Source organism: Morchella importuna, assembly GCF_003444635.1.
Source record: "Morchella importuna strain M04M26 chromosome Unknown Morimp01GS002, whole genome shotgun sequence".
Lineage (NCBI taxonomy): Eukaryota > Fungi > Ascomycota > Pezizomycetes > Pezizales > Morchellaceae > Morchella > Morchella importuna.
The window spans coordinates 1758319-1786136 of NW_025763399.1; the positions used below are offsets into that span (position 1 = coordinate 1758319).

At 51.7% G+C, this 27818-nt stretch overlaps 8 protein-coding genes across 8 annotated transcripts; 2 read left to right on the forward strand and 6 right to left on the reverse strand.

Moving 5' to 3' along the window:
- Positions 1 to 551: 551 nt before the first annotated feature.
- Positions 552 to 1934, reverse strand: LAJ45_01313 (uncharacterized protein; the record flags this gene model as incomplete). Its single annotated transcript, XM_046110908.1, has 4 exons — positions 552 to 896; positions 952 to 1488; positions 1746 to 1790; positions 1860 to 1934. 4 exons carry the CDS (start codon positions 1932 to 1934, stop codon positions 552 to 554), a joined length of 1002 nt encoding a protein of 333 aa, XP_045976086.1.
- A 3930-nt stretch (positions 1935 to 5864) lies between these two features.
- On the reverse strand, positions 5865 to 7129 carry LAJ45_01314 (uncharacterized protein; the record flags this gene model as incomplete). The annotated part of the gene is made up of 5 exons (XM_046110909.1): positions 5865 to 6070; positions 6254 to 6666; positions 6767 to 6805; positions 6947 to 6973; positions 7053 to 7129. The coding sequence occupies 5 exons, from the start codon at positions 7127 to 7129 to the stop codon at positions 5865 to 5867; spliced, it is 762 nt and encodes a 253-aa protein (XP_045976087.1).
- Positions 7130 to 8789: 1660 nt separating this feature from the next.
- Positions 8790 to 9491, reverse strand: LAJ45_01315 (uncharacterized protein; the record flags this gene model as incomplete). The annotated part of the gene is made up of 2 exons (XM_046110910.1): positions 8790 to 8897; positions 8991 to 9491. 2 exons carry the CDS (start codon positions 9489 to 9491, stop codon positions 8790 to 8792), a joined length of 609 nt encoding a protein of 202 aa, XP_045976088.1.
- Positions 9492 to 10264: 773 nt separating this feature from the next.
- LAJ45_01316 (uncharacterized protein) lies at positions 10265 to 13753 on the reverse strand (the record flags this gene model as incomplete). Its single annotated transcript, XM_046110911.1, has 2 exons — positions 10265 to 11062; positions 11126 to 13753. 2 exons carry the CDS (start codon positions 13751 to 13753, stop codon positions 10265 to 10267), a joined length of 3426 nt encoding a protein of 1141 aa, XP_045976089.1.
- An 860-nt stretch (positions 13754 to 14613) lies between these two features.
- On the forward strand, positions 14614 to 15489 carry LAJ45_01317 (uncharacterized protein; the record flags this gene model as incomplete). The annotated part of the gene is made up of 1 exon (XM_046110912.1): positions 14614 to 15489. The coding sequence occupies one exon, from the start codon at positions 14614 to 14616 to the stop codon at positions 15487 to 15489; it is 876 nt and encodes a 291-aa protein (XP_045976090.1).
- A 1050-nt stretch (positions 15490 to 16539) lies between these two features.
- Positions 16540 to 20307, reverse strand: LAJ45_01318 (uncharacterized protein; the record flags this gene model as incomplete). The annotated part of the gene is made up of 3 exons (XM_046110913.1): positions 16540 to 16715; positions 16774 to 17089; positions 17176 to 20307. 3 exons carry the CDS (start codon positions 20305 to 20307, stop codon positions 16540 to 16542), a joined length of 3624 nt encoding a protein of 1207 aa, XP_045976091.1.
- A 1610-nt stretch (positions 20308 to 21917) lies between these two features.
- Positions 21918 to 24503, forward strand: LAJ45_01319 (uncharacterized protein; the record flags this gene model as incomplete). The annotated part of the gene is made up of 1 exon (XM_046110914.1): positions 21918 to 24503. The coding sequence occupies one exon, from the start codon at positions 21918 to 21920 to the stop codon at positions 24501 to 24503; it is 2586 nt and encodes an 861-aa protein (XP_045976092.1).
- A 1744-nt stretch (positions 24504 to 26247) lies between these two features.
- LAJ45_01320 (uncharacterized protein) lies at positions 26248 to 27147 on the reverse strand (the record flags this gene model as incomplete). The annotated part of the gene is made up of 1 exon (XM_046110915.1): positions 26248 to 27147. The coding sequence occupies one exon, from the start codon at positions 27145 to 27147 to the stop codon at positions 26248 to 26250; it is 900 nt and encodes a 299-aa protein (XP_045976093.1).
- Positions 27148 to 27818: the final 671 nt, after the last annotated feature.

Sequence of the window (27818 nt, forward strand, 5' to 3'; positions counted from 1 at the left end):
AGGAGCAACAGATGCGGTTTCACGATGACGGATCACATCACATCGCATCACGGTAGGGAGGGTGGCTGCAGGTACCGAGATTGCTTGGCAGGGGCCGTTTCATGTTTACTCGCTAGCGTAGTGGGGTTGGGTTTGTTTACAGTCAGGGGCCGTTTTAACCTTTTAACCATAGTATGCAAACCACGCGATACGAGAAATGTAATGGACTGATGAATGAACGAGTTTTTAGGTAGGCACGAAAGGTATTTTCAATTCTTCTAGAGAGATGATGCATACTTCTGCCTATCTAGATGTGCGGGCCCACCACAACTTGCCCGCCCCGTCTAGCTCTACTACTGGCACTCCTCCCCTCTCTCCCCACTGCTTCAGGATATACAAACTGCTACATCTATAACAGTAAAAAAAATTAAAAGAAAACCAACATGTGTATAATAACCACGCAATGCATAATTCCCCATTAGACCACTTTAGTAAAGAAAAAAAAAAGACACCTCAAAACCCATTTCAGGCCATTATTCCACACCTCGTTTCACAACACAAGTCGAAGATATTTAGCAAGCCAAAGAGATCTTCAAAGACTTGTCGCTGTTGGCGACACCAAAGTGCTGCTCAACACCGGCAGAGCGGTTGGGCTCATCGAAGGTGCTGAAGAAGAAGTACGGGATGTTATCGGCCTGGAGAGCACACGTAGCGGACTTCCAGTATGACTGGAGGTTGTCAACGGTGGGGACGGCAGAGCCGAAGTTGTCACCACCAGTGGGCCAGCCGGTCTCGCCGATCATGAACGGCTTACCGTTGATAACAGCCTTGGTGGCGGCAATGGACTGGTAGAAGATGTCCTTGGCCTGCTCGATGGTGGATCCCTGCCAGTAGGGGAAGCCGTTCATCATGATGATCTGCGGTTATGTTAGTGTTATTGTTTCAAATGCGTGGGGAGAGTGAGTTTCTTACATCAGAAGCCTCAATGACGATGGCGTTGGTGCCGTTGACCCATGAGGTCCAGGTGTCCGCACATCCAACCAGGACACCAGCCTTGTACGCCTCATTGACCATCCCCTTGACGTCCCAGATCTGGATAGCAAGCTTGACGGGGTCAATCTCCATCCTGTAAAGTGACTCGGAGCCAACATTGACACCAGCCAACCAGTCGGTTCCCCATGTCTGCATGGCATACTCCAACGCGCCCTTCTCGGCGTTGAACTTTGCCTCATCAACGGCCCATACACCAGCCCAGATCTTTGCGCCAACCGCCTGGGCGGCAGGGACAGCGTTCTTCAGGGTGTCGCAGTCGTTGGTGGAGTACAACTTGAAGGTGTTGTACTTGACGGTGCTGGTGGACCAGCCCTGGACGACCTGGAAGTCCCTGGTCCAGTCGGCGGTGGTCTTGCAGGACCCGTCGGGGTTTTGGGCGCCCATGTTGAAGCCGTTTTCGAAGTTGGCAACGGGGAGGCGGAGACGACGGCGGCGGCCGCGGCGAAGAGGAGGGTGCTGAGTGAGTACTTCATGTTTGTGGTAGTTTGTTTTAAAGGAATTAGAATGTAGATTGCAGTAGTAGCAAAAGAGTGTAAAGTAAGTTGTAGATTAAGTTATTAACGATAGTGGGCTCGAAAGCAATAGGGCTGTTTGAAGTGAGTGAACGTGAGTGAATGGGATAAACGAAAGGAGGGGGGAGGGTGATGGGATAGAATGGGCAGTATTTAAGGAGAATTCAATGTCCATCTGTCTACATGTAGAAGACACCGTACCCTAGCTACGGAGGCAGACCCACCCGCCGCCGTAGATTGTTCTACCTATTCCGGGAGGTCATGTTAGCTTAGGCCAGGCAAACATATTGCCCCCCCATAGGTACCCGTACATACACCGAGCACAGGCCCTGTGGTTGGCTGGCCGTTTGAAAAACACGGGAAATAAAGAATTTCGAATCTTGATTCCATAGCAAGGGTTCATGCAATCCACCCTGGACCATCCACACACACGCCCCTGCGCTAGTACTTTACTCTAGGTGCAAGCCCAGTCTTGGCAGAATGTAGATCTCTCGGGCCCACCAAAGATAGAAACCTTGGGGGACTTGTACGGGATGGGCTTGGAGAAGAAGGGAGCGCTTGGTTTTTCCGTAAGCCCACCACCACTTTTATCTCCACCGTCGCGACGACTGGCTGCCAGTACGATCAGGCACTGGGTACAGTACCGTATGCAATTTGCCAAGAGGGTTGAGATTGGGAGATGGGGAAAGCATAGTAAACGGTAGGGAGTACGTGGTAAGGGATGAGCTGAGGGAATGATCATGGGGCTGCTCTCTCAACTCTGTGCTGCTGGAATAGGAGGCGGAGTGTAAATAAACTACATCACCATCATCGTACGGAAGGTTAGCTGCACTGCAGCAGTGAACCATAATCCAGCGCGCGCTACAAGTTGGTACATACACTGGTTGTTATTGACATCCGGGTGGGTACAACACCAAAAAACGTTCCGGGGCGTTTAAAGGCAGCGGGTAGCAGATTTGAGACCTTTGTGGCTCCCCCCAGCGGATGACAACGGTTTCTCGGTGAAGCTTTCCCGGCCGGGCTCGTTCGTTACTTTTGGCCTCATTGGGAGAGATGTGGGGTTGAGGTTTTGTTTTTGTCCTCATACGAACATGGCTTACGTTGTGTGGTCACGATACCAAACTACAAACATCTACGACGAAGAATTGAGTTCTGTTTATCTATTCTGCAAGCCTCTAAAAGAGCACCTCGTATAAAAATCCGGGAAAATAGTAAACTAAGGGAGGCCAAGAACTTTAATTTTTTTTTGCGGAACCCAGAAATAGCACGTCGTCGTCGTCGTCGTTCATCTGATCTGATCCATGTGGTGGGCAGTGTTCGGCGGGTTTAAAGTGATTTAGAAGCCTTTTCTGTGCAAGGAATGATTCGTAGGCCAGGCTTGGGGGGTGCGTACGAATTGTTCAGCAAGACGGTTCTCGTTGGCCCACTTAGCGATTTGTTAATGACTACTCTGCCTGGACGGCCAACTGGAATTGAGGCCGGCGCCGCAACCATTGAGGGTTCACATGTCCAGGGAAACGAACGTCTTCTCTGCTGGAATCTTTTGCCCGAGCTGACATGGCCTTCTTTACCAGTGCTCCCAAGTGACGTCCATCTGTCCACGAAGGAGAGATATCACGGACCTGCCTGTCAGTTGAGAGCCTCTGGCTATCCATTCCCAATGCAAACAACAGTCCTCGTATTATTTGCTGGGATATAGCAGCTGGAGATTGGGTTGGAGATGCCAGCAGAGGTAGAGCTGGGGACACCCATCAAGTCAGCTGGCCATGGGTAACTCTATCGTCTGCCAGGGACTCGGACTCGGACTCGGTATCTTCCTGGCTTGACATCAAGCCCTCATGACCAAAGCTGCCGGAACGTTTGCTCGTCGCATAGGCAGCCCCAAACATCAATCGGCTTACTCGGCGCCCGCCCGCCCGCCGGACGGGCCTCGTCGGGCGGGGCCTGTTTGGTTTTGCACGGTCAAGGTCGTGCAAGGTCCGGGGGCACGCATAGAGTACATGCCCTTAATTTGCACGCAGGGGAATCCAAGGACGGGGTGGATCTGGGATTAACATGATAGTGTATTGGGGGTTCCTATTCCGGCGCTCTACTTGAAAGAGAATATGATTCGAGGGTCCGGATTAGAAATGTCGGATACTACTACTGTATATACCTAGAGCTCGAGGCCTATAGTTAAAAATCTCACTTTTGGATGCGCAAATAATCATCCCCCACCCATGCAGAAGTTTACTATTCCATCAGGCTTCTTCAAACTTCTCCCCCTCCTCGGCACGTATTACACAATCCCGATCCAGCAGCAACAAAAAAACACAAACATAAAAATAAAAAAAAATTAATTACAGTACCCACACGTAACTACCTATCAATCCCCCTTGAAATTACTCTACCATACATGTACCACCGTTATGGTTATTCCACCACCACCACCACAGCCCGCCGTTTCATCTTCTGCTCGCTTAGAAATCCTGGGCCTTCCTTCCCATTATCCTGGCCAATTCCTTGGTCCCGGGAAAGAATATTAGCTAAAAAGGCGGTCGGGAGACTCCGTGCACCGTCTTCATGGCTTAGTTGGTTAAAGCGTCGGTCTCATATCTCACAATATGACTGGGTCTCTTAGATCTGGATATCCGAAGGTCGCGAGTTCGACTCTCGCTGAGGACATTACCTTTTGCTAGTAGTGATGAGGGGGATGTTTTTGACGCTTTTGGTTTTAGTTGATGGTGGGGTTGAGGCGGGGCGGGGGTGGGGTGGGGTGGGGTGGGGTTGGAAGGTAAAGGTTTTTTGCGTGATGGAGGTTAGATCGCTGGAGTTGGCAAATGAAAACATAATGGATCCAGAATAGTTCCAGAGACTGGATGGCCTGGACCTTTGTGATTCACGGCTCACCTGATGGTGCCAGCGGGGAACCTCATGGCGCTGAGCTGAAGAAGGAACCGGGCAGGATCCACCCACTCGGAGACTTACAGAGCGGGAGAAATTCATCGATTGTGTGGTGGGGTTCACAGAACATCACTCGTACAATTTCTCCAATTCCAGTCGAAGTCTGCGATCGAACCACATGATGAAGTCAAAGAGAGAAAAGAGGGGAAAACTGCACAACCCATATCTACTATCTACATCTTACTCAGATGCGCCAAAAATACTATCGCCAAGTCAATCTAGTAGAGTGAACAATTTCGTGAAGGGGATCGAAGGCCAGTGGTTTTGAAAAGAAAAACCCTGTACTGAGGTTCTATATTTCGTCACGAGCTCCTAGCAGTGTGCAAAATGCCTTTTCAAAATTCTTCTCTAGAAGCGCAGATCTATTCTTGACTTAGGGTACCTGCACTTGCACTTCGTGGCTTTCAATTGCAATTCCTGATCGATCGGGTTTTGCGTGAGGATATCAAAGTGCAAGTCCAATATTACTGCGTCCGCCGCTCTAAAGCAAACGCCGCTCCCCCCCCCCCCCCCCGATGTAATCCCCCAATAGAAAAGAGAAAAAAAACGTAATCAAGACGACCTCTCGCTTAACTTTATTTCTATCTACTGCACTTTCCCCCCCCGAACCTGCACCTTACATCATTTCTTCCTTTCGCAGTGGTGGAGGTAAGGATTTCATTTCTATATGCCAATTTACCCGGTTAAAACCAGTCTTCATGGCTTAGTTGGTTAAAGCGTCGGTCTCATAATTATGACTGGGTCTCTAGATCTGGAAATCCGAAGGTCGCGAGTTCGACTCTCGCTGAGGACATTCATCATATCTTTTTACTTTTTTTTCACTAGTGGGAGTCGTACGGGAGCGGAGGAGGGAGGGAGACGCGGACGGGGGTCTTTTTGCGGCGGGCGCGGGGTGGGAGAGGATGGGATGTGGATGAGTAGGGTCATGGGGGATCACTCGGATGACGGGCGACGGGGTGGTGCGTTGGTTGATTGATAATTTATTAATTGTATGCGGCCCGGAGGCTATAACATGATGGGTGATATGCTATGGTTATTGATGCTGTGTATTTTTACTATTGAGATGGAAAATCCACAGCCTTTCAGATACAGGAGCACCTGGCTGAAACCCCAATCTTACGAGCACCTAACCTAAACCCACCAGATATCCAGCCCACAAACCGTCAATTGAAAAACGTCACAACTACCCCACGCCCACTATCTCATCAATGCCACCATTGGGATCAAAAACCCACTGCACAACCCCCACCCCCAAGAAAGCAAGTAAAAGAAAAAAACCATACGTACAGCAGAGAAAAGAAAATAGAAAATAGAAAGAAAAGAAAAGGAGAATCTATCATTACCCCCCCCCCCCCCCTCTCCCAAACCACCAACAGGTTAGTACCACTTCTTAAGGTCCTCCTCGTCATCGATATCCTCATCAGCCATGACCGCCATCCGCTGCTTCGGCCTCGAGGGTGGTGGTGGTGGTGGTGGTGGTGGTTTAGCAACCGGTAGTGTCTTGGTCTGTGGTTTCGGTTTCGGTTTCGGTTTTTTCGGTTTCTTGCTGGCCGTCGTAGCGGCATCTGCCGTATCCGTCGTATCTATCGCAGGAGGGAGTATCGTAGCAGAAGACGACGGCACAGAAGAAGAAGAAGAAGAAGAAGGACCCCCCTCATAGAACCCCCCACCCAAAAAGTCCTCCAACCCCTCCTCCCCCTCCTGCAACTCCACACTCTCCAACCCCCCACCCCCCCTTGCCCCTCCACCCGCACCCGCACCCGCACTCTTCACAACCACCGCCTCCCCCGCCGCCCCAATCGCCACCCTCTCCCTCTCAAACGCCACCAACCCCTCCTCCCACCCCTTCCTCTTCCTCTCCAACGTCCTCCTCCTCCGCCCCGCCCACCTCTCAAACTCCTCCTCCTCCTCCCTCCCTCCCGCGCCCGCGCCCTGTTCCTCCGCGGCAGCAACGAGCGCCGACAGCTCCAGCAGCTGGCTGTGCAGCGCCGCGGCGTGCGACTGTGCGGCGGTGAGCGTGCTGCTGAGACTGGATAGGGAGCGTAGGTGGCTGTGGAGCGCGGTGGTGGTGGTGTGGTGCGTGGTGAGGTGGGTGTTGAGTGTGCTGATGAGCGTGGCCGCGGTGTGGGCGAGTGTGTCGTTTTGGGCGGCGGTGGTGAGGAGGCGCGTGTGGGGGAGTCTGTGTGGGTGTTAGTGGTGGGTGGGAAGAGCGGGGAGGTTGTAGGGGTGAGGCGGGGGAGAGGGGGAGAGAGAGCGGGGGGGGAGGGGGGGGAAGTTACTCTGCGAGAAACTCGCGTGTCAGCGGAAGGTTTTCCAGTCTGCCGCCATCAATCACCAATTAGTTAGCCTAGCTAGTCTCTGTAAATCCAAATCAAACCGCATCTCCAAATCCCCAAATCTCCAAATCTCCAAATCCCCAAATCCTCCCCCAGATCCACACGCAGGCCCCAAGTACTCACATCTCCTCCGTCTGCTCCCTCGTCGCCCTACCGCACCCGTTAGCACATCTCCCCTCATCGCATCATCTACCCCTCTACCCCGCGCCGCCATCTCAAAAAGACATACATCGCAACCTCCTCCGCCCCGCCACCGACGCCTCCCCCCGCACCCAGGCGCTGCACAAAGTCGCGTATCCGCTCCATATGGCCAACCCCGCCGGCGAAGAAGAGAGACTCGAAGCACAAGAAGTAGAAGAAGCAGAATCAGAAGAAGTAGTAGCGCTGCTCGTGCCGCGGTCGCTCGTAAAGACGGTCAAAACAGCACTAGAGGCGCAACGCTTATTCGGTCGTCAGATCTCCCGTGTCGCTGCAGTCAAAGGCGAAGGTGATGCAGATGCAGCTGCAGCTGCAGAAGAAGAGATGTTCACAATCACAACGACCCTCCCCGCCGGGAGCACCGACACCACCACCCTCCTCGCCACACTACACCTCCCCCCCACCACCACCACCACCACCGCCCTCACACTCACCACCACCCCGCGCGCCCCCCTCCCCCTCCCCCCCAACCCCCTCACCGCCGCCCTCACCACCCTCCTGCACACCCTCCCCCTCCCCCCCGCCACCCTACGCACCCTCCTCTCCACCGCCCCAACCCACTACACCCTCTACCCCCCCCTCCTCCTCCTCCCCTCCAGCACCTTCTCTTCCCCCCCATGGTCAACCATCCTCCCCACCCTTCCCCAGCCCTTCTTCGCACACCTCGCCGCCGCCCTGCACTGCACCCACCTCGCCATCAACGCCCCCATCCCCGCCACCTCCCCCACCCGCTCCCCCCTCTCCCTCACCCCCCTCCACGGCACCTTCACACATCCCCCCCTATGGGTCCGCACCGCCCAAAACGGCATCATCCAGACCTGGCCACCAGCACACTGCATGTTCTCCCGCGGCAACATCACCGAGAAGGCGCGCGTCCTGCGCCTCCCCCACATCCGCGGGCAGCAGGTCGTAGATCTCTACTCCGGGATCGGCTATTTCGCCTTCTCGTACGCGAAAGCCTCCGCAGCGCGGGTGTGGTGCTGGGAGGTGAGCCCATGGAGCGTGGAAGCGCTCCGCCGCGGCGCGGGCGAGAACGGGTGGGTCGTCGAGGTTGTGAAGGAGGGCTGCGAGGTCCCCGGTGGTGTGGCGGGGCTGGATGAGCGCGGGGTGCGCATCGTTGTGTTTCATGAGAGTAATGAGTTTGCTGTTGGGAGGCTAAGGGCGTTGGGGGTGCGCGGGGTGCGGCATGTGAATATGGGGTATCTGCCTGATTGCCGGGCGGTGTGGGGTGCGGCGGTGGAGTTGTTGAAGGAGGAGGGGGGACGGCGCATGTGCATGGGAATGTGAAGGTTGGTGCAGAGAGGGAGTATGAGGAGGGGGTTGTGGAGAGCTTTGCGGGGCTGCTGGGGGAGGGGGAGGGGGGGAGGGGAGGCGGGAGGGTGTGCTGTGAGCATGTGGAGGTGGTCAAGACTTATGCGCCGGGGGTGGTGCATTGTGTTTTTGATATCAGGATTGAGGACCCGCAGCAGCAGCAGCAGTAGCAGTAGCAGTATTGTGGTGGTAATAATATTATTCTTAGAGTGTAGATATTAAAAAATACAACGAATATTTTTATATAGAGCTCCTTCCCCCTTCCCTTCTTTAAACCGACTCCGGAAATGCTTCATATGGCTAGATGGATATTTGTTTGTCCCCTTTTCGTTTCGTGCTGTGCCCCTCGTTACTTCTCTCTTCTTACTCCCAGTTTCCATTCCTCGTATATATCATATCATACAAATGGCACTCAATGCCACATCCCCGACGAACCCCCATGCCCATGCATCCCCATCTAGCCCCGCACCCGGAACTTGTTTGGAATATTCTTCTCAATGATCGGACTCTGCTCCAAGACCGCCTGCGCAATCTCCGCATCCTCCTCCTCATCATGCGTCCTAAACTGTACCCCCGCACCCCCGTCAGCACCCTCTACCCTCTCACCCACCCCCCTCAAACGCAGAAAGAACGGGAAAAGAAAGAAAGAAAAACTCACATGCTCAATATCCTCCGGATGATTCAGCTCCTCCTCCGTACTATCCTCATTATGGTACTTCTCAAAGTGATGAATCTCATACTCATACTCCGGGTCTCCATGATGTCCCGGGCCGAGGCCAAAATCCGGCAGCGTATTCCCCGCATGTATAAACGCCTGAAACTCCCCCATCGTGATCTCGCCGTCCGGCCTGCCGGTATTAATCAAGTCGGCGACGGTCTGCCAGACATGCTGCTTCGTCTCCTCGCTCGCGGTACTGTCCGGCTGCTCGAGGCCATAGAAGCGCAGCACCTCGTCGCGCGTCCACGTGCCGCTGTTGTCGAAATCGTGCAGGTGGAAGAAGGCGCCAGAGTCGAAGTTGTAGATGTGGTGCTCCTCCTGCATGTGCCGCTCGGACCAGGTTAGGTCGCCTTCGGCGTCGTGGAGGGGGTGGTTGTGGGCGAGGGCGTGGGGGGCGAGGAGGAGGAGGAGGGCCGCGGGGGTGAGGTAGTGGTGGTGCATTGTGGTGGTGGTTGTGTGGTTTGGTGTTTGGGTGTGGAGTGTGGAGTGTGAAGGTGAAGGCGAGAAATTGTAAAGGTGAGAGCTGGCTTCATATCTTGCCCCTGATCGGAGGTGCGCAACCGGGTCGCGGTCATCGCGCCATGCAGGGGTGCACGTGTGCCAAGATGCAGTCATCTGGAACAAGACGTGATAAAGAGGTGCTGCTCCATTCAGTAGTTATCGAGAATATGTAGGAGAGCTCGATGTGTGTGTCATGATGCTGTTTCAAGCTATGAAGTTTTGGAGCTTGTTAGATATGGTGAGTGATGCGCTGTGATGCGAGCGAAACAACCATCCCAGAGCTACTTGTGCTTAGGAAATGCATTATTCCGGTCTCCGAAACTCTACAAATGGATGAAAGAGTAGGAGAGGGTGAGTTGAGAGGTTGCTACATGGATCTGCAGTGTGAGGGCCCAGCGGGAGTTTGTATATAACGGGGAACCAGCTGTAGGAAAACTCAATAGATGATGGGATGGAGGAGCGAACTGCGAAGGATGAGCCAGTCTGTGTACTTATACACAGGAAGGTAACACGTCTAGTGAATCCGTTACCTCGACCATCGCAGTCGCTTCGTCGCCGAGTGATATTCTGTGATTGGTCTTGAGATGTCACTCGGTGGGTGGTGCAAGCACAAATTGCGTCATGATCGTTGATTGGTCAAGGGCCGGGCACATCCCGCAACCCATCTAAAACTAAAGAATTCTATATACAATCCCAACACCAGGCCCCACATCTCAAGCCCCCAAGTGTATAAACGGCGCCCACTTCCTCGGCAACAACGGATGCCTCTCCCTCACCCCCAACACCGCCTCCCTCATCGCCCTCCCCACCCTCAAATGCCCCTCCTCCCCGCCGCTCCCATCAAACAGCGCCCTATAAAACGCGACCGCAATCTCCGTACACACCGCCGACTCCGCCGGCCACATCGTCGCCAGCACATGATTAAACCCCGCCAACTGAAACCCGCTCGCAATATGAATAATCTCGTCCGCCAGCTGCGTCGCCGCATTATTCGCCGTCGAGCACGCCGACAGATACGCAATCTGCGCCGTCCTCGCATTCTTGCGCGAGATGGCTGCCACGGTGAGGCTGTCGGCCGTGTTGCTGTCCCGCTGGAGCATGAGGTGGCTCTCGGAGGGGTCGTAGGGGTTGGACACGCCGTGGCAGGCAAAGTGCATGACCTCGAAGGAGCCAAACTGCGTGAGTACGTCGTCGGCGCTGGGGTGCTCGAGGTGCTTGCTGGAGACGAGGCCCTTTGTGATGTCCATGATGCCTTCGATCTCCTTTGCGGCGTCCGGGAGGGCGCCGCCGCCGGGGGTTTTGGCCATGCTGACGAGGAGGAGGCGCGGGTCCGGCTTGCTGAATATGCTGAGCTTCTTTCCGCGGGCGTATGACAGCGCCTTGATGGTCGGCGTGTATGAGGAGATTACGTGGGACAACGCATTCTCAGTCGAGCCTCGAGCGTGGTCTCCAGCGGCGTGGAATGGCGCCATGTTCAGCTTGCCGGTGCCAATCCACCAGACATGGGGCAGCTTGTCAACTTTAGAGTTGCCATGCTCGTCTATGATCTCCAGATGCTGAAGCACAGGCTTTACCGCAACATTCCACAGCCACAGGAGCATTTCCCGCATCTTCTGGTTGCGCTCGGCATACTCGCGCATTTCCGCTGCCGGCGATCTCTTCTTCTTCGACCTCTTTGCCGGCGCTTCAAAGATCACGCTTAATCGGCCTTCGATGTCATCATGAACCAGGTCTGGCAGCGGCAATGCGGTGACTGAAGAGCTCGTGAGGATGATTGCATCGCTGCGATAGCTAGAGCTGACAAAAGTGACCACGGGGCCATCCTTCGCCCAAGATTTCAACTCCTCCTCTGAAGGTGCAAGCTGGAACCGTTCACAGCCCGGAAGCTTCCGGATCTCCTTTAATATCTCGTCCATCTCCTCGAGCGCTTCCTCCCGTCTCTTGAACGCGCGGTTCCGCGCTTGCAGATATGCCTCCTCCGTCTGAAACGAGCGGGAGCCAACCGTATGGCTCTCGTAACTATCCGGCAGCGGCGTGTCGATCTCCGTCCTAAGCTCTTCCAACTTCTGGAATTTCTCGGGGTGCCTCTCTTTCAGATCCGATATATCGCCCCGATAGTCGATGGTCGACCCTATGATGATCCCACGACTAATCTCCAACAGGCCCAGGGCATGATATGCAGATTTCCCAGCCTCAAGAGCCACACAGGCGGCCGTTGTGGGGAGCCCGCTTATTTTCACCAGCATCTGCTGCTTATCCTGCCCCTCGAGTGACCGTGTACTCACTTTTGGCAGCATCCGGATGGCGTCCTCGAGCATCCTGCTCGATTCTTCCCACTTACCCATTTGCACGAGCACCCCCGCGGCGTATCGTGCGCCATGAATACGAGTCAAGGGAGGCGAATGATGGCACTCCCAGGCCTCCAGAAACAGCTGCGTCGTATCCATATCGGCCCCGTCAAAAACCTCCATGCGCGTCAAGCCCAAATTCACCAAAAAGCTTGCGCGATCAGTGTGGTCCTTCGGCACCGCCGAGAGCGCCTCCTCGGCATAGTAAACGGCCCTTTTCATCTCCAACTCATCCGGCTTCTCCAGCCCCAGATTCTTCAGCGTAAGGAAGGCAGCCAGGTTAGACATAAACTTGTGCCGCGTCGTATCCCCCGGCAGCGCCAGCGTCAACAGCTCTTCCATAATCTCCGCGGCCCGCAAGAGGGCCGCCCGGTCGTTGGTGAAGTAGTACTTCGCCTCCAGACACCCCGCCAGATTCGACAGCGGGATGTAGCTTCTCGGCTGGCCCGGCGGAGTCTGTTCCACCGCTGTTTCGGCGCATACCAGCATCTCGTCGAGATTCTCCCGCGTGGAGGCCCGCTTGAACATCATGTACTGAAGCCTGGCCAGGTTGTGGACAATCGGGACCCGTGCTTCTTCGTCCTCATGTGCCACTGCGATTCCTTCTCTGGCGTACAGTATTGCCCGCCGGAGGTCATCCAGGTCGCCCTTGCGTTCGTATCTCGCACCCAGGCCGAGAGATATCGTTGAAAGATGATTTGCTCTATAGACCGTAGGGTCGTTCAACGCTACCGCCTCTTCGCTATAACGAATAGCCCTATCGAGGGTCTCCAGGTCCCCAGTATCGTGATACTCTCTCGTCAGATAGCTCGCCAGATCCGTCAACGCCTCCGCTCTGTCCGGGTGTCCTGGCGGCGTCAACTCCAGCACCTCCCCCGCATTCTCTATAGCCTCACGCACCGCCTTCAAGTTCCCCGTCTGCATATAATCATCAATCAACAGACTACACAGACCCACCAGCGCCTCCCTCCTCCCCGGATGCACCCGCGGCGTCGCCTCCACCCGCCTCCTAAAGAACGCCACCATCCTCCTAAAGTCATCCACATCCATCGACTCCTTATACACCTCCCTCAAAAAATTAACCACATTCGCCACCAGCCTCGTCCAGTCCGGATGGTCCTGCGGCATCGTCTCCGCCACCTCCTCCCAGCACGCCGCCGCCTTCCGCAGGTCATCAATGTCGCCCAGGAGCCGATACCTCGTCCACAGATGCTTCGCCAGATTATTGACCCTCCCACTGCGATGCAGCGCGCCCGCCGTCGCCGAGTACTCGACCGCCTCGCGCCCGTAGTGCACCGCCATCTGCAGGTCCCCCACATCCTCCGTCTGCTTATACTTGCGCTCAAAAAACACACACGCCTTCGAGCACGTGCTCGCGCGCTCCTCCACATCCACCTCCCCCTCCCCTTCCCCCTCCCCCATAACCGCAAGCGCAATCTCGCAATACATTATCGCCTCCTCAATCTCACCCAACAAGCCCGACCTCTCATGCTTCATACTCACAAACACCGCCGTGTTCGCCAGATGCCCCACCTGCGCCGGTGCATCCCGCGTGAGCTCGACAGCCTCTTTAGCATACTCCGTGGCGCCGTCCAGGTATTCCGCCGCGCCGGTGTGCCGGTAGCATCTGTTGAGGCCCCTGTAGAGGCCCGCGACGATGTCGGCGCGGCGGGCATCGTCCGTGTCGTCGGCGGGGAGGGCGGAGAGCGCCGATTGGAGGGCCGCCAGCGAGTCGTGGAGGTCGGCGAGGTCGTGGGTGGTGTCGTATTTGTCGTCGAGGGTTGAGGAGAGCGCTTGGAAGTGCTTGATGAGCTCTGAGGGGTCTGTTGGTGGTGGTGGTGGTGTGTTGGACATCTTTGGGGGGGGTTGTTAGTTACATGTAGTTGTTGCTATTTAATTACGGGGGTATATACTTCTGTGTGTATATATATAAATACCTATCACGGGTCTGCTGTTGAGGCTATGAGAATTGGGGGGGGGGGGGGTAAAACAATAACTAATTGAAGGCGTCTCTCTTTTTATATATATATATATTTATTTATCCCGCTGGTAGAGTACCTATGTAGTCCTACTAGCGGGATTTTATGCTTTAAAGTATGTACCTACAATGGCAATTGCCTGTCTTTAAAGTTATGAGTCGATTCTTTAAACTTGCATGAAGACAATTTGGTTGGCAGCGGCGCAGTCTTCTTGCCTTGCTTGTGTAACGAACGTTATTTACCGGGCGGGTTATTGGCTGCTCGTGGCTATGCTGTAAGCCACCAAAGTGTCTTCTAGCTATACCAGTTCCATAGTACTCGTATTTCACTGATGTTTGTGGACGCGACTGATATTGCATGCCATACAAAAATACACCAAGCTCATGATTTTGGGTGTATGCAATAATGGCCCAGTTCAAAAACGTCAGTGAAATACGAGTAGGTATGTACTGGGTGCATGCATCTGCCAATCTAGACTACGTATGTACTCTGTCTGCTCTAGTAGGAAAGTGGTTTAAAAAAAGATCTAGGCTGGCTGGGGGTATCGGTACTGCGGAAGTTATCGCCAGTAGGTCAGTAGTTCTGCACTTTATATATAAGTGCCCACCACCACGACTACCGCTTACTCCACTAAAATATTACAAGTGCATATCTACTACTGTATTAAGCGATATCCAACCAACATTCCTTACTATTCAATCCAAATAAGCATCTTACCTACTATTCCCCCCAAGAATGAAGCAGCCCCGCTCCCTCATCCAGCCCACGCTTCTCCCCCCAACCTCAATAAAACTCGGCCGTCTGGTACTCTCTCCATACTCGCCGCACCAAGACTACCTCGATCCGCCGGTGCCCACCGCCCCCGAGACCGAGACCCGCTCGCAGTCCAACTTCATCTCGCACCTGACGTCCAGCAGCACCACAAAGCTGCGAACACGCCTCACCGCGCTCGTCGCCGCGTCCCGCAGCGCCTCCGCGTCAGCTAGCGTCACGCTGGAGGCCGCGCAGGGCACAACATACACACTCCTCAACAGCGGCGCCTGGTTCCGGACGGCATGCAGGTCTGCGGAGGTGCGCGAGTGGTTTGAAAACGCCGTGATGTGTGCGGGGACGGTGTATCTGGTGGTAGGATACCACACACTGACGGATACGAAATTTGTGGCGCAGGACGAGGGCGCCAAGATTAGTACTGGGGGCGTCGTGATTTCGAGTGGGATTTTAGGATCCGGGATAGGGGTTGTTGAAGGACAGGGTGGGATTCAGAAGCAGACGTCCTGGGGCGGAAGAAGGGAGTGGCATGAGAGCGAGGAGAGGGTGTGGGCGGTGCAGTATAGGAAGGTGGAGTTTAAGTGGTTCTCTAGTAAGAGGATCGAGAAGGGCGCGTTAGAGAAAGAAAATCGGTGGAAGCTGTGCTGGACTGGGATGGAGGGTATCAGAGGCCACGAGGAGGAGGAGGAGGAGGAGGAGGAGGAGGAGGAGGAGGAGGAGGATAGCGGAGAGGACGAAGAGGACGAAGATGACGAAGATGTGCTGGAAGTAGATTTGGCAGACGAGGATGAGTTGGGGTCCAAGGACAGCTGTGTCATAGACGAGGAGGAATTTCTCTTTTAGGACTTAATTATTAGTTTTCGATGTATATATTGGTTTTTTTAGGCTTGATATGTCAACCTAGCTGCTTCCAGGCAGCGAGTGTATGAGGTATGGCGCGATATGTAATTAGAACCGTTGGCCAAAGGACCGAGTGACACAATGTGAACCAGCCTTTTTAGCAATATAAGTAACGTTCATTGATTAATTCCTAGATTAATTCCCCGTCGAAAGTCATTGATATCCGTGCTGCTGTAGGTAAATAATGAGCTTTAGTACTGGTCTCGAGGTAGGAAGATAGAGAGCTTGATTGACAGAGGAGCCGGAGAAGATTGAAGGAGAGGGAGGTCATTAACATTGTAGCTTTACATGCTGGCCACATATCTTCACCCGTACTTCAGCCACGTCTCTCTCCACGAGCGCCCTCCTATAGCTGCAGTACACAATCACCTCCAAACGAGTATAAAAGAGACCCCTGGGGGGAGTTGGGGGGGGGGGAGGGGGTTCTCATGCAGGCTAGCTCCGTCTAACATCGCTACACGGTCCGCTAGACAGTGTTTAGTGATCAACTAATTGATTAACCCACCAAAACCCCAGTGTTGCGCTCGGGGGGGCTTAGCTATAGGCGAGCCCTGTGTCTTGCTAGATTAATTTTATACTAGCCTACGATATCTCCAGCGAATTCTAGCCACCGTGCTAATTGAAGTATGGCAGGTTTTAATTTTACTGATCTAGCTACATGTATTAAGCTTCCACCATATCATTGAAAGAAGTCTTCCACCTCCCTGCCTCACCACAACTCAAGAACCACACTACCGGACCCTCTCAACTACATAGTCATCTACCCACTAATGATACTCACAGCAATCTATCCATTCCATTTATCATAAAGAAGTGAGTAAGAAAAGCTACCTTACCACCACACACACATACACACATCCACACGCACGCACGCATACACCAGGGCATCATGTCTCGCTCATTACCACGCATAAAAAAATCCAGTCCACAAAATAGTACAAAATGAAAAAAGCACACCGCCATAAAAATACACTTTCGCCGCCAAATGCATGTCTAACCCCAAGTACCGCCACCACCTCCTCTTCCTTGTCTCTTCTGCGCAGACAACCGCCACGAGTCGTCGCCGTCGCCGAAGCGGTTGAATAGCGGTTGAATCCGCTCGTTTTTTCTCCGTTTTGATAGCTCGCCTTTCCCGCCGCCGACTTTGAAGAAGTTGGGGGCACACTCGACTGTACGGTTTTGGTTAGCTTACTATGGGAGTATAATAGGGGTGGTGATGGGACGTACCTAGCCACTTCGGTTCAATAGCAGTAGTGCAGTGCATATACTCCTTCGTTGTCATGACCAGTGTATGAAAGATGACATGTTCCGCCGGCTTTCCAAACAGCGCTGAACTAGGATGCATATACACCGGGGTACCCTCAATCAAAGTCTTATACCCCTCCTGCGGGTCCTTCCTAGCACTGTTTCTGAAGAAGCCCGAACACAGCGCCTGTCTAACCATCATGGTATTCCTGCCGCAAGACACTATCTTATGGCGATACCTAGACATGATCATCTCCAGCTGTGCCCTCACATCCTTGGCACGCTTCATAGACCGCGCCTGAATAAAGTTGTCAAAGCACCATGGGTTGGAGTACGCAGACTGTTTCCATGAGTTGTACACATTGAGCAGCGTCAGGTGGTCACCGTGGGGTCGTGGAACTTGGCCTTTTTGGCGTCGGCGGCGGCTTGCTTTTCTTTGGGGCGGTAGAAGACGGTTTGCACGGACAACATGGCAACGATGCTGAGCATCTCATCACTGCAGCCCATGTCTACACTTGCAATCAGCACCTTGGCTAGTGCAGGTTCCATAGGGAAATCAGCCATCTTGCGACCAAGACGTGTCAGCAATCCTTCGTCATCGAGAGCGGAGAGCGCATAGAGCTCCTCAAGCGCTGTTAACATAGTGTTGGTCGGAGGCGGATCCATAAAGTCGAAATGCAGCAGATCGTTGATCCCCATTGCCTTTAACATCAAAATGGTAGTTGACAAGTTCTGTCGTTGAATCTCGGGAATGGATGTAGGTAACATTTCACTCTGGAACGCAGCTTCCGTGTATAGTCTGTAACATTTTCCGGGCCCGGTACGTCCAGCTCTTCCAGCTCTCTGTTTGGCCTGTGCTTGTGAAATTGGCGTAACAACCAAACTGTCCATACCGAGCTTGGGGTCGAAAGCGTTCTGTTTGACGAAACCAGGATCAACGACGTAGTAGATTTGATCAATAGTGATGGATGTTTCTGCAATATTGGTGGCGATAACTACTTTTCTTGACCCTGGTGGGGCGGGGTCGAAAATCTTCGATTGCATCTCAGAAGGGAGGGCGGAATAGACAGGTAGGATAATGAGATCCGGCACACTAGGTCCAAGGGCCTTCATCCGCTCATATAGAATCTCGCAGGAGGTATCAATCTCCTCTTGACCTGTCAAGAATAACAAAATGTCTCCGGGAGGTTCTGAAAGATGGATTTGCATAACTGTAATAAGTGCTGCATCAAGATAATCGCTCTCCGGCTCCTTCGTGTACAAAACCTCTACCGGGTATGTCCTTCCAGGAATCGTAAAGATAGGGCACTGGTTAAAGTAATTCGAAAACTTTTCAGCATCCAACGTCGCCGAAGTGACAATCAATTTCAGATCCGGCCGCCTCTTTAAGGTCTTTTTGAGCAAACCAAACAACACATCCGTCGCAATTGTCCGCTCGTGAGCCTCATCCAACATAATAACGCTATACCTCTTAAGATCTGGGTCTAGCAAGACTTCACGCTGCAGCATACCATCCGTCATGTACTTGATCTTTGTCTCAGGACTTGTGCAATCCTCAAAACGAATAGTGTACCCAACTTCCTGACCCACTCGACAGCCGACCTCCTCGGCGACACGCTTAGCTACTGACATGGCAGCGACACGACGCGGCTGAGTACAACCAATGATCCCTCGGTCTGCAAATCCTGCCTCAGCGAGGTACTGTGTCATCTGTGTAGTCTTTCCTGAACCGGTATCTCCAACAACAATAAGTAACTGGTTCTCGTGAACAGCTTTGATGAGGGAGCTCCGGAGCTTGTAGACAGGAAGCGATTCACGCTGTTCCTTGATCGACATGCTTGTAATACGTCCAAAGGACATGTTCTTTGACATGGTAGCTTTCTTCCACTCCGGCATATCGTCGGCACCTTTGTTCAGGCGTGTGCTCTTGAGATCGCTTGCAAATTTCCTTTCCTCCGGAGCAACCATTGGATCTTGCCATTGCGCGGTAAGATCAACTTTTTGTGCCTCCTCAGCAGCCTGATCAGCGGACTGCTGTTGCCGGAGCTCTCGGCGCTCTTTTGCCAATGCGGTACCTCCCATGGCAGCTCTGTTGAGGGAGCCGTCTGGAGCTTTGACAACACGGATCGGCGAAAGCTCCAGGGATTGTCGGGTCTGACCAGCGAGAAACGGGGGTTCCTCGCCACGAACTTCGATATCAACGTCTTCCTCCTCTTCGAATTGGCCTTCGCCGGTAAGTGTCGCGTGGTACTCTTCATCAATATCCGGGTAGTCTGCTGCGCTGATGGCTCCGGATGCAATAAGCTGTTTGATTTCCCAGCGGTCGGGGGAGGTCATACGCTTCTTAGTCCGCATTGCTTTGTGATCGATTTCGCCCTCAAAGACAGGGACAGTCTCTGTGTCGAGAGAGCCATAGCGGTTACTCGAACCGTCAAGAGATTCCATGTTTGCACCTGAGGCTATCCGCTTTGCGGGATCGAGGTCACGACCTGTCTTCTGGTTGACGCTCTTCATCGATAGCCCAATACGCGAACCTTGGATGCTGATGATCTTGACCTTGACAGGCTGACCCTTGCCCAAAAGGTCTGATGGGTTATTGACACGCTCTTCCTGTATCTCAGAGACGTGAACGAGGCCATCGACTTTACCGCGGACACCCAAGAGGTTAACAAATGCGCCAAAGTCCTTTACCGAGGTGACCCTCCCATCGTAGATCTTGAAAAGAATCGGCTCGTCGTCTAGGTCCATCGCAGGTTTCTTGAAATCATCATCGTAATGACTGCGACGCTCCCGCCCTCCACCGTAGCCTTTCCCACTACCATTACGATCCTCTAGATCCTCGTAACCGTCACGATGCCGTCGTCTCCGGCCGCGGTCGCGAGAGGCTGACCGCGAACGAGACCGGTACCTCGTAGAGCTCTTTCCGCCACCATAGCCGGGACTGGGAGAGCGAGATCGCTTCCGTGAAGGTCTGTCAACTGGTTTAGAAGACCGGCCGGGCTCCATCGACTCCAAAAAGCCTAAGAGGTCGTCGCCACCAGCGGCGGGCTTTGAAGCTTGGGGAGCTTTTCCTTTCGCTTTGCCCTCCAGGTTCTCCAGCATACTCATCATATCATCGATGGCATCCTTTCCCTTCCCCTCGTCCTGTTCCTCATCGTCTTTCCATGGTAGCTCCCGATCAGGTAGCGCGAGACCCTTAAACACACGACTCTTGGTATCCAAGTCCATTCCCTTCTTCTCACCATCCTCCTTCGCCTCCTTGCGCTTATTCTTGTGCTTCGGATGCATTGTCAGGATTAGCCTATCGACGCTCGTAATCAGCGAGTCCGGAAACTCAACGCCCATTGCCGCAATCGCGGTCTTGAACTCGGCGGGCGACCCCGAGGTGTCATGGAGGTTGATTATGAACTCTGAGAGTGTCTTGTCGTTGATGCCGAGATGGTTGGAGAGCTCCGTGGTGATTTTGGAAACAAGAGAAAAATACTCCAGGTTCTGGAGCGGGTCGAGCGAATCCATTATTTTCTGTCCGTGGCAGTTGCTGGTATTTGCTGGCCTGACTGTTCCGTCGAGGGCTGGAGAAGCAGGAAGACAGCGTGGAGGACGCGATTTGAGTAATTGGCGTGCAGGATGTGGCACAATGTTACGTAAGTGTGGGGCAGCAAGCTTGGTTGTCGAGCCACAACCGAGTGACAGGGTATGATAAAGTGTCTAATAGCCCTGACGACCTCACCACCACTACTGTCTACCCGCGTCTATGAAGTACATGTATCTACATGTAGGAAAAATCGCCATAGATTTAGGGCTACATGCGATTAATGAATTAAATAATAATAATAAAAAAAAACACGGGGACAAGGGATACCGCTGTAACCGGGCTTGGGTTGGGGGCACCAAGATGTATATATAAGAACCGAGCTACACCAAGAGAGCAGGCCATCCGGCATTTCCCTGTAAGTCTCCTTCCTTCTCTGTATCTAAGCGCCCAGTGTTGGGACTGAACAAGTTTATATTCTGTCTACGCACAGTACTAGAACCCCCAAGTGACCACTGGTCCCACTCGCCCAGGTTTTATCTAGACGCTTATTGGGAACAGCATCAATGGCCCGTAGGTCAGGAAGATCGAGTGTATCTCCATCACAGTAATTCTGAGAATGGCAATTAATTGTACAATCATGCAGCGCTGGTACGATTTCTCACAGTTAAATCACCAAGCATGAATCTTACTCGCGACAATATATAGCAGGAGACTCCGCCTATGCGGTTCCAGTCTTCTCTGTATACTCTAGACCCGGAAGGTCCGCCCGACATAGGCATGTATCTCTTATTGTGAGCGCTAGATGACTACGACCAAGACATACTTTCGAGTGACAAGCCATGACTTGACTCACATCCCACCCTTCAGAAAAGCCCGAGGGAGCATTTACCATCTCCTATATGAATCTCGCCGGTAACTGGTATCTGGAGAACTAATTACTTAAGTCTGGATTGTCGTGTAAAACTTCCAGTAAAGCGGCCTCCTTCGGCAAGCAGCATCGAGATGGAATGATTCCCAAACTGGTGTGTATAAGTATATAATCGATCAGAAAAATGCGAAAGTCCAGAAAGCCTACAGATCTTGGATGCATATACAATAGCCATTGTGATATCTTTACATGCAATTTATCCAGGTAATCACGCCCATGGTGGAACGAGTGATGCCCTATGAGTAGGCCGCTCCTAGTTCTGTAACTCGTAGCTTTTTATCCACCGGCATCACGCTCGATCGCAAACCCCACATGTAAGCCGCAAGTGCATTTTTCCCTCTAGGCATCCACCCGTCGCGGCTGGCTACATACAGATCCATAATATGTAGATTAGTCATCCTAATCCATCTGGCGGATGTGGTGTCAAAAATTTGTTTTCAGGCCTCCCAATTAGGCGACCATACAATAACTATATAACGGAATAAACTTTTTTTTTTCGACAAACTTTCAATAAACCACCTGTTCTCTAAGCAAAAAGGGATTCCCGGCTACTTGCACGTCTGACAGAGCTAGCGTAAGGAATACTCAATTCTTGTTTACACAAAAAATCTAAGAAGATTAAGCACTGACAGCGCCAGCAGCGGCCTTACCTAAAAGAGAAATATGGCGCACACTCAAGAGCAAATAATCGAGACCATATCCGGAAAGCTTTTCGATCTCCTCCACCACCACAAATGGACCCGCGAGATTACGTGTCTCGTCGGCATCGATGCCATCCTAAAGGCCCTCGGCGAAACAACTCCCAAGAGCCTCGAGTATGCGCAGCATTCCCACCATCTCGCCATGCTCCTTACCACAAAGTTTGAGTACACAGACGACATTACAGATCTCCATGAAGCAGTGACGTATGCAGAAAAAGCAGTGTCAGTACCGGACCATCCCCATCGAGGAGTCCACCTCTCGACCCTCGTAGACACTCTGTACCTGCGGTTTAAATGGATAAAAAATCTCAGGGACCTTAGCCAGAGCATACTATATGCAAAGATGGCGGTTTCAAAAGCGTCTCAGGGAGACCCCGAGAGGGCCCGGTTGGTGTCGAAGCTGATTGATCTTCTGGAATTGAGGTTCGAGGTTATAGACGACATATCCGACCTTGATGATGCCCTATACCATGCAATCCAAGCGGAGCAAGAATTTCGTGGTCATCAAGGCCGAAGTGCTTGCTTTTCGAGGCTTGCAGACCTCTCGTTTGAAAAACATAAATGGACAGATAGCTTGGGCGACCTCAACCTGGCTGTATCGAATGCAGAGAAGGCAGTTGATGAGATAGCTGAAGATCACCCCGATCGACCGGTTTATCTGTACAAGTTAATAAGCCTTTTATTCAGAAAATATAGTCAGCTTGATCATACACTTAGCCTGGAGGAGACCATATTGTACACAAAACAAGCAGTTCCCAAGCTGTGGAGCAATACCAGTTTAAGGGGTCTCCTCAAATCGGAAATTTTGTTCGAGAAGCTCAAATCGACAGATGATAACGACAAACTAAAGCATGCCTTACTCCTGGAAATAAAGGCACCAGAACGACAGAGCTCAGATTATCTCTACTATATTGCAGATATTCTATTCACAAAATTCAACTTGAAATTCAACTTGAGCTTTTTAGAGCAGGCCATTTCAAAAGCGGAGAAAGCGGTAGCAGGAACACCCCCGAGGCACCGCGATCGAATTACTTACCTCCACAAGCTTGTAGCCCTTTTAATCGCGAGATTCAAGGCGACCAAGGAGTTAGACGATCTGAACGCAACGATATTATATGTAGAAGAGATCATATCGGAGTCGCAGGAAAGCCCTGACCGATCTATTCATTTCTTCATGTTAGGAGATATCCTGATGGAGAAATTCAACTTAACGGAAGACCCGGCTGTTTTAGAATCCGCCATACAGCGGGTAAGAATGGCAATTGTTGAATCACAGGTCGGTAGTCTCCACCGAGCAGCCTGCCTCTCAGAGTTAGCAGCTATCCTCCTTATAAGGTTTCAGTGGACGAAAGACCCAGATGATGTTGGGAAAGCCACAAAGTACCGGGAAAAAGCGATTAAGGAAGTATCTGAGAATTACGCTCGGGATGTGTATACTCCAAAGCCATCAGCGACTCCAGGCGTTAGATCAGGACCAGTTGATCTAGATGGTACGGAATCAACTATATCAGGCTCAGAAGCTATATTGTTGGACGACTTTCGTGATTCAAGAAATTTCACCTTCAAGCTACCAAGTATCCTAGCCAAAAGGGCGACACCAAAAAAGAAAATCGCTAGTCTAAACACTGCTATATCAAATGCAGAGGAAGAGGTGGTAACAACACGGGGTCTTGTAAAAAGGATGGCATCCCAGGTCAATTTTGCAGCCCTTTTAGCCAAGAGGTTCTGGACGACGAAAGACCACGCGGATCTACGACATGTCGTATCTCTTTGGATAAATATATTCATATATGATTGGGCACGTAACGGGGAATCAAGCCGTCTCCAATTGGCTATATCCACCATAAAGGACTTGATAGAAAATGATCTCATCTGTCTTCCACGAGCGGCGATTCTTCTAGGACTCGAGCCTCGACCTGATATCTTGAAGATTTTGGATAAAGTTATTTCCCATCCTGATGATTTAGTACAGACGGGGAGCGGGAGAATCAAAAGAGCGGTAACTCCATTTAAATTGCTATCCCTTGCCGTAGTATTAGGTAGCAGGAAGGCTCCGGCACCAGCATTCGATACCACGGAAACGCTCTCAATAAGAGAGCATTCAGACATCGGGTCTATCAAACTCGGGCGCCTCATCAACGGTATCAACAGTGTCAAGCGTTCACCCAGAAAAATCCATGATCCACAAATACCCCTCAGTCAAGTCAAACCAACAGTATACAACCATCTGGAAGAAGCTACGCCAGATGAAGACTGGGAATCCCTCCGAACGAAAGTATTTGATAAGAACACTCGAAGATGGATCTTTGAATACAAGGCCCAAACGGTCAAGGTCTGTGACAAAGACGCCGTATTTCCAACAGCTTACGCCCTGCCGGAAACACGCGCATGGCTAGGATCGAGCAAAACGGTACATATTATAACTGGATACCAAACATGCGTGTCTGAAGAGGTGATGAAACAGGTAGCTGCAGAGGAGATCGACGAAGAGGAAGCTGCCAAGAAAGGACGCATATTTTCCATCCGTTATCTTCGGGTGGCGTTGTGACCCTTTTCTTTCTTTGGGGGGGACATGGGGGTAGGGTGGGGTCCTTGAATTCGCTAATCATCGATGCAAGGGGGGTGCAGAAATGGATGTGGGGAAAAAATGGAATGCTGAGTGTAGAGGATCCTGGATTGTTAAGATGATGATATGTGGCTGGGCGGAATAGCATACACAAAACTTTTTGAAACGGCTAAGAGTAAAGACAATTTCAAGTCAAATACGTTATAGATATCATGGTCCACGAGGCGTTGATGCTCGAGGCCTCAATGCATGGGGGTCGACTAGGCAAGCCTTCCTACTCGCCTCGAGCTGCTCAAGGTTTAAGTGATCACAATATTAGTAGAACACTAGTACCTGTAGTATTCCCGGATTCTTCAGTCAAATAACATAATCATATAGCAAAATACAACTTTTATAGGCCCAAGTATAGTAATTACCAACTACCTCAGTCAGCTTAAACACCATGAGGCATCACATCCCTTTGCACGATGGAGCAAAGGCGTGGACCATATGAGGCAGAGGCACCTCGAGGAATTTGTATCTCAGTGTATCCCACGAGTCGAGCTGACTCGAGCCCAAAACTCGAGCAGCCACGAGCAGCCACCCTCACGAGTCGAGTTGGCTCGAGTTTTTTCCGCTGGACTTGAAAAGCTCGAGCCTTTTGGGCGTTATTTTAATCATACTAAAGATACTGACAATATCTTTAGTAATTATTTCATACAATATTGTTCTAATAAACCCTAATCCTATGTACATATGTTCAATAATGAGATCTAGAATGACTTCAAGGACTAATATCTGAGACTGCTAAAAAGCTCGAGTGGCTCGAGCTGTACTCGAGTATTTATAAGTCGAATCGAGTCGAGCAGCTATTGCCACGAGCCGACTCGAGCTTCAGCTCTTGCTCGCCTCGAGTGGGCTCGTAGACCACACTATATTTAGTTTTAGAATTTTTGTTAGATTAAATCGTGTCATGAAAGACCAAGGCCAACGTGGTTGCATTGATCACAATAGAACCACATATTCTCACTCGCGGGGCGCTATATTAAGAGTGTATCACAAGCCGGGCATTTAAAAGAACTAAACAACAAATGGCCCAGTGGTGGTAGTTATAAGTATGTATTTCAACTCCCAGCAAACATTGCCAAGGCTAACTTAAAAACCGAAGCTTTGTTGGGCAGCCACTTTGAGTTTGGGAGTAATTACAATTGATTAATAGGGAATAACTCTAGATCCAAAAAGAGCATTACCGGCCAGAGGCATAAATAAAGTACGTTTTAATCATTGACATTTTCCATGGGATTTTAGAGTGGTTTCTCTGAGTACAATGCCGAACATCAAATATATACCATAAACCTCTAGATACTCTGCGGCCATACGCCCGTATTTCTCCCGCCCATACAAAAATAAGTCTATCAAATGTTTTGACGCAACCTTAAGGCATACTCCTACTCGATACTTTATTCTTCTTGATCCCGTGGCAAGAAATATATTCAAACCTTCTGCCATAAGGCTCTCATGAACAACAAAGTAGCCATTAGGACCTGCTTCTGGCACCGAGTGATAAGCTGTGACGCGGTCTTCAAGTTTCAATTCAACCGTAACCAGCTGTTTGATACAAGAACAGGTAGAAACAGAGAATTAGTTTATTCACTAGTTAAAGAAATTATTAATGATTAGAAGATTTCCATAGTTCTCGAATCTAAAATAATTTTTATTTGCTATATACAGAAGATCCTCCAGCCTTCTACTCGGCCTTTGTCTCCTCTACAGGTTTTCCATCACTCGCCCCCTCCTCCAACATCTTCCTCCTCCCATCCACCGTCCTCGTCAGCGTCAACCCCACGCTTCCCAAGCTCCTGACCAGCTCTCCACCACCAACGCTCTGCAGAATGGCGGCCAGCTCTCCTCTCATCTCCTCGACGCTCTTGAGCTGGCTCAATGCCCTCAACTGATCCCCATCCAGGACCCTGCCCTCACCAATCCTCCCTCCTGCAACATGGCCATCAACCCTCGCGCCCAGTAGCACCAACTTCTGCAGTCCGCTCAGCGCCAACGGATCCAGCCCCTTCTTCGACCTCTTCTCAGGGAACATGAGCTCCAGTATGAGCTTCAGCTGCGCCGGCGCCACAACGGGCATCGACAGTGTCGCCACATTCGCCGTCAGCAGCGGATGCAGATCCAGCGTCTCCTTGAGATGCAACGTACTCTTATACGCCTCCTTACTTGTTCCGGCAAGACCATTATCGAACCTATGCTCTTTATCAAAGCCTTCGGCGACCCTAAGCACCGACGAGAACAGCGCAGGCCGCACCAGGTTGATTGTGGTCAGCGGTGCTGAGGCAGCGTCCAGCTTTGTGAGAGCGTTTTTGAGCTCACGGCGCAGCGCGCTCCACTCGACAGCACGAAGGTTGTTGTGCTGGAAGATGATCAGCAGCGGCGAAGACCGGATGAGTGAGAGGTAGGTGCGGTGGAGCTGGGTCTTGCGCGTGGATGCGGCTTTGTGCGATTCAGGCTGTGTGGCTGCGCGGCGGGCGATAGGGGGTGCCGCGGCAGGTGCGTGCGCGATGCTGGCGTAGGTGCGGACACGGGGGAGAAGGGTGGAGGGGGCGCGGAGGAGCGCAGGGAGTGGTAGTCGGGGGGGCATTGTGGGCGGGTGGGCTCAGCCTATCTATGAGGGGGTTATTATTATATAGGAATTTTACTGATATAAATTGGGTTGAGAGAAGGCTTACAGAGTGTGAAGATTTTATGGGAATGGATGCTTCACGGGCTGTGGGCAATTGGGTTTCGTGGGCCTGAAATGCTCAGATCTGCAGATTGCCAAAATGTTTTTTTGGAGGTCGCGTTTGGTGGGGCTGCGGATGCCGGGTAACCAGGCTCCTCCACAACGTAAATAAGCTAGGAGTCCAGCATGTAGGTATACTATTTATGAGATCGATCAGGTGCAATTTAAAGATTGGGTTCATAAGAAAGGGTCTGAAAAGACTAAGATTTCAGTCTGTGGTTTTGGGCAAGAGAGAAATCCTCGGTGCCATTTCTACAACGCAGTTACTGCTACTGCGTAGACATATGCACCAATATATCATAGCTAATATTATTGCAGGGTGACAAAAATAACTACGCACCCAAACTTGTATGGTAAAATAACGTTTTTTGGACCTAGCTACTTCAAACATACCGCCACAAATTTCATATCAGAAAGAATTTTAGAGATATGGTTATCTCTCTGATATCTTGTATACTCATGGAGTTACAAAGAATTGAAGTTGTCAATTTTTGTATGGTTGCTGTGTGGATTACTAACAAAAAGGCCGA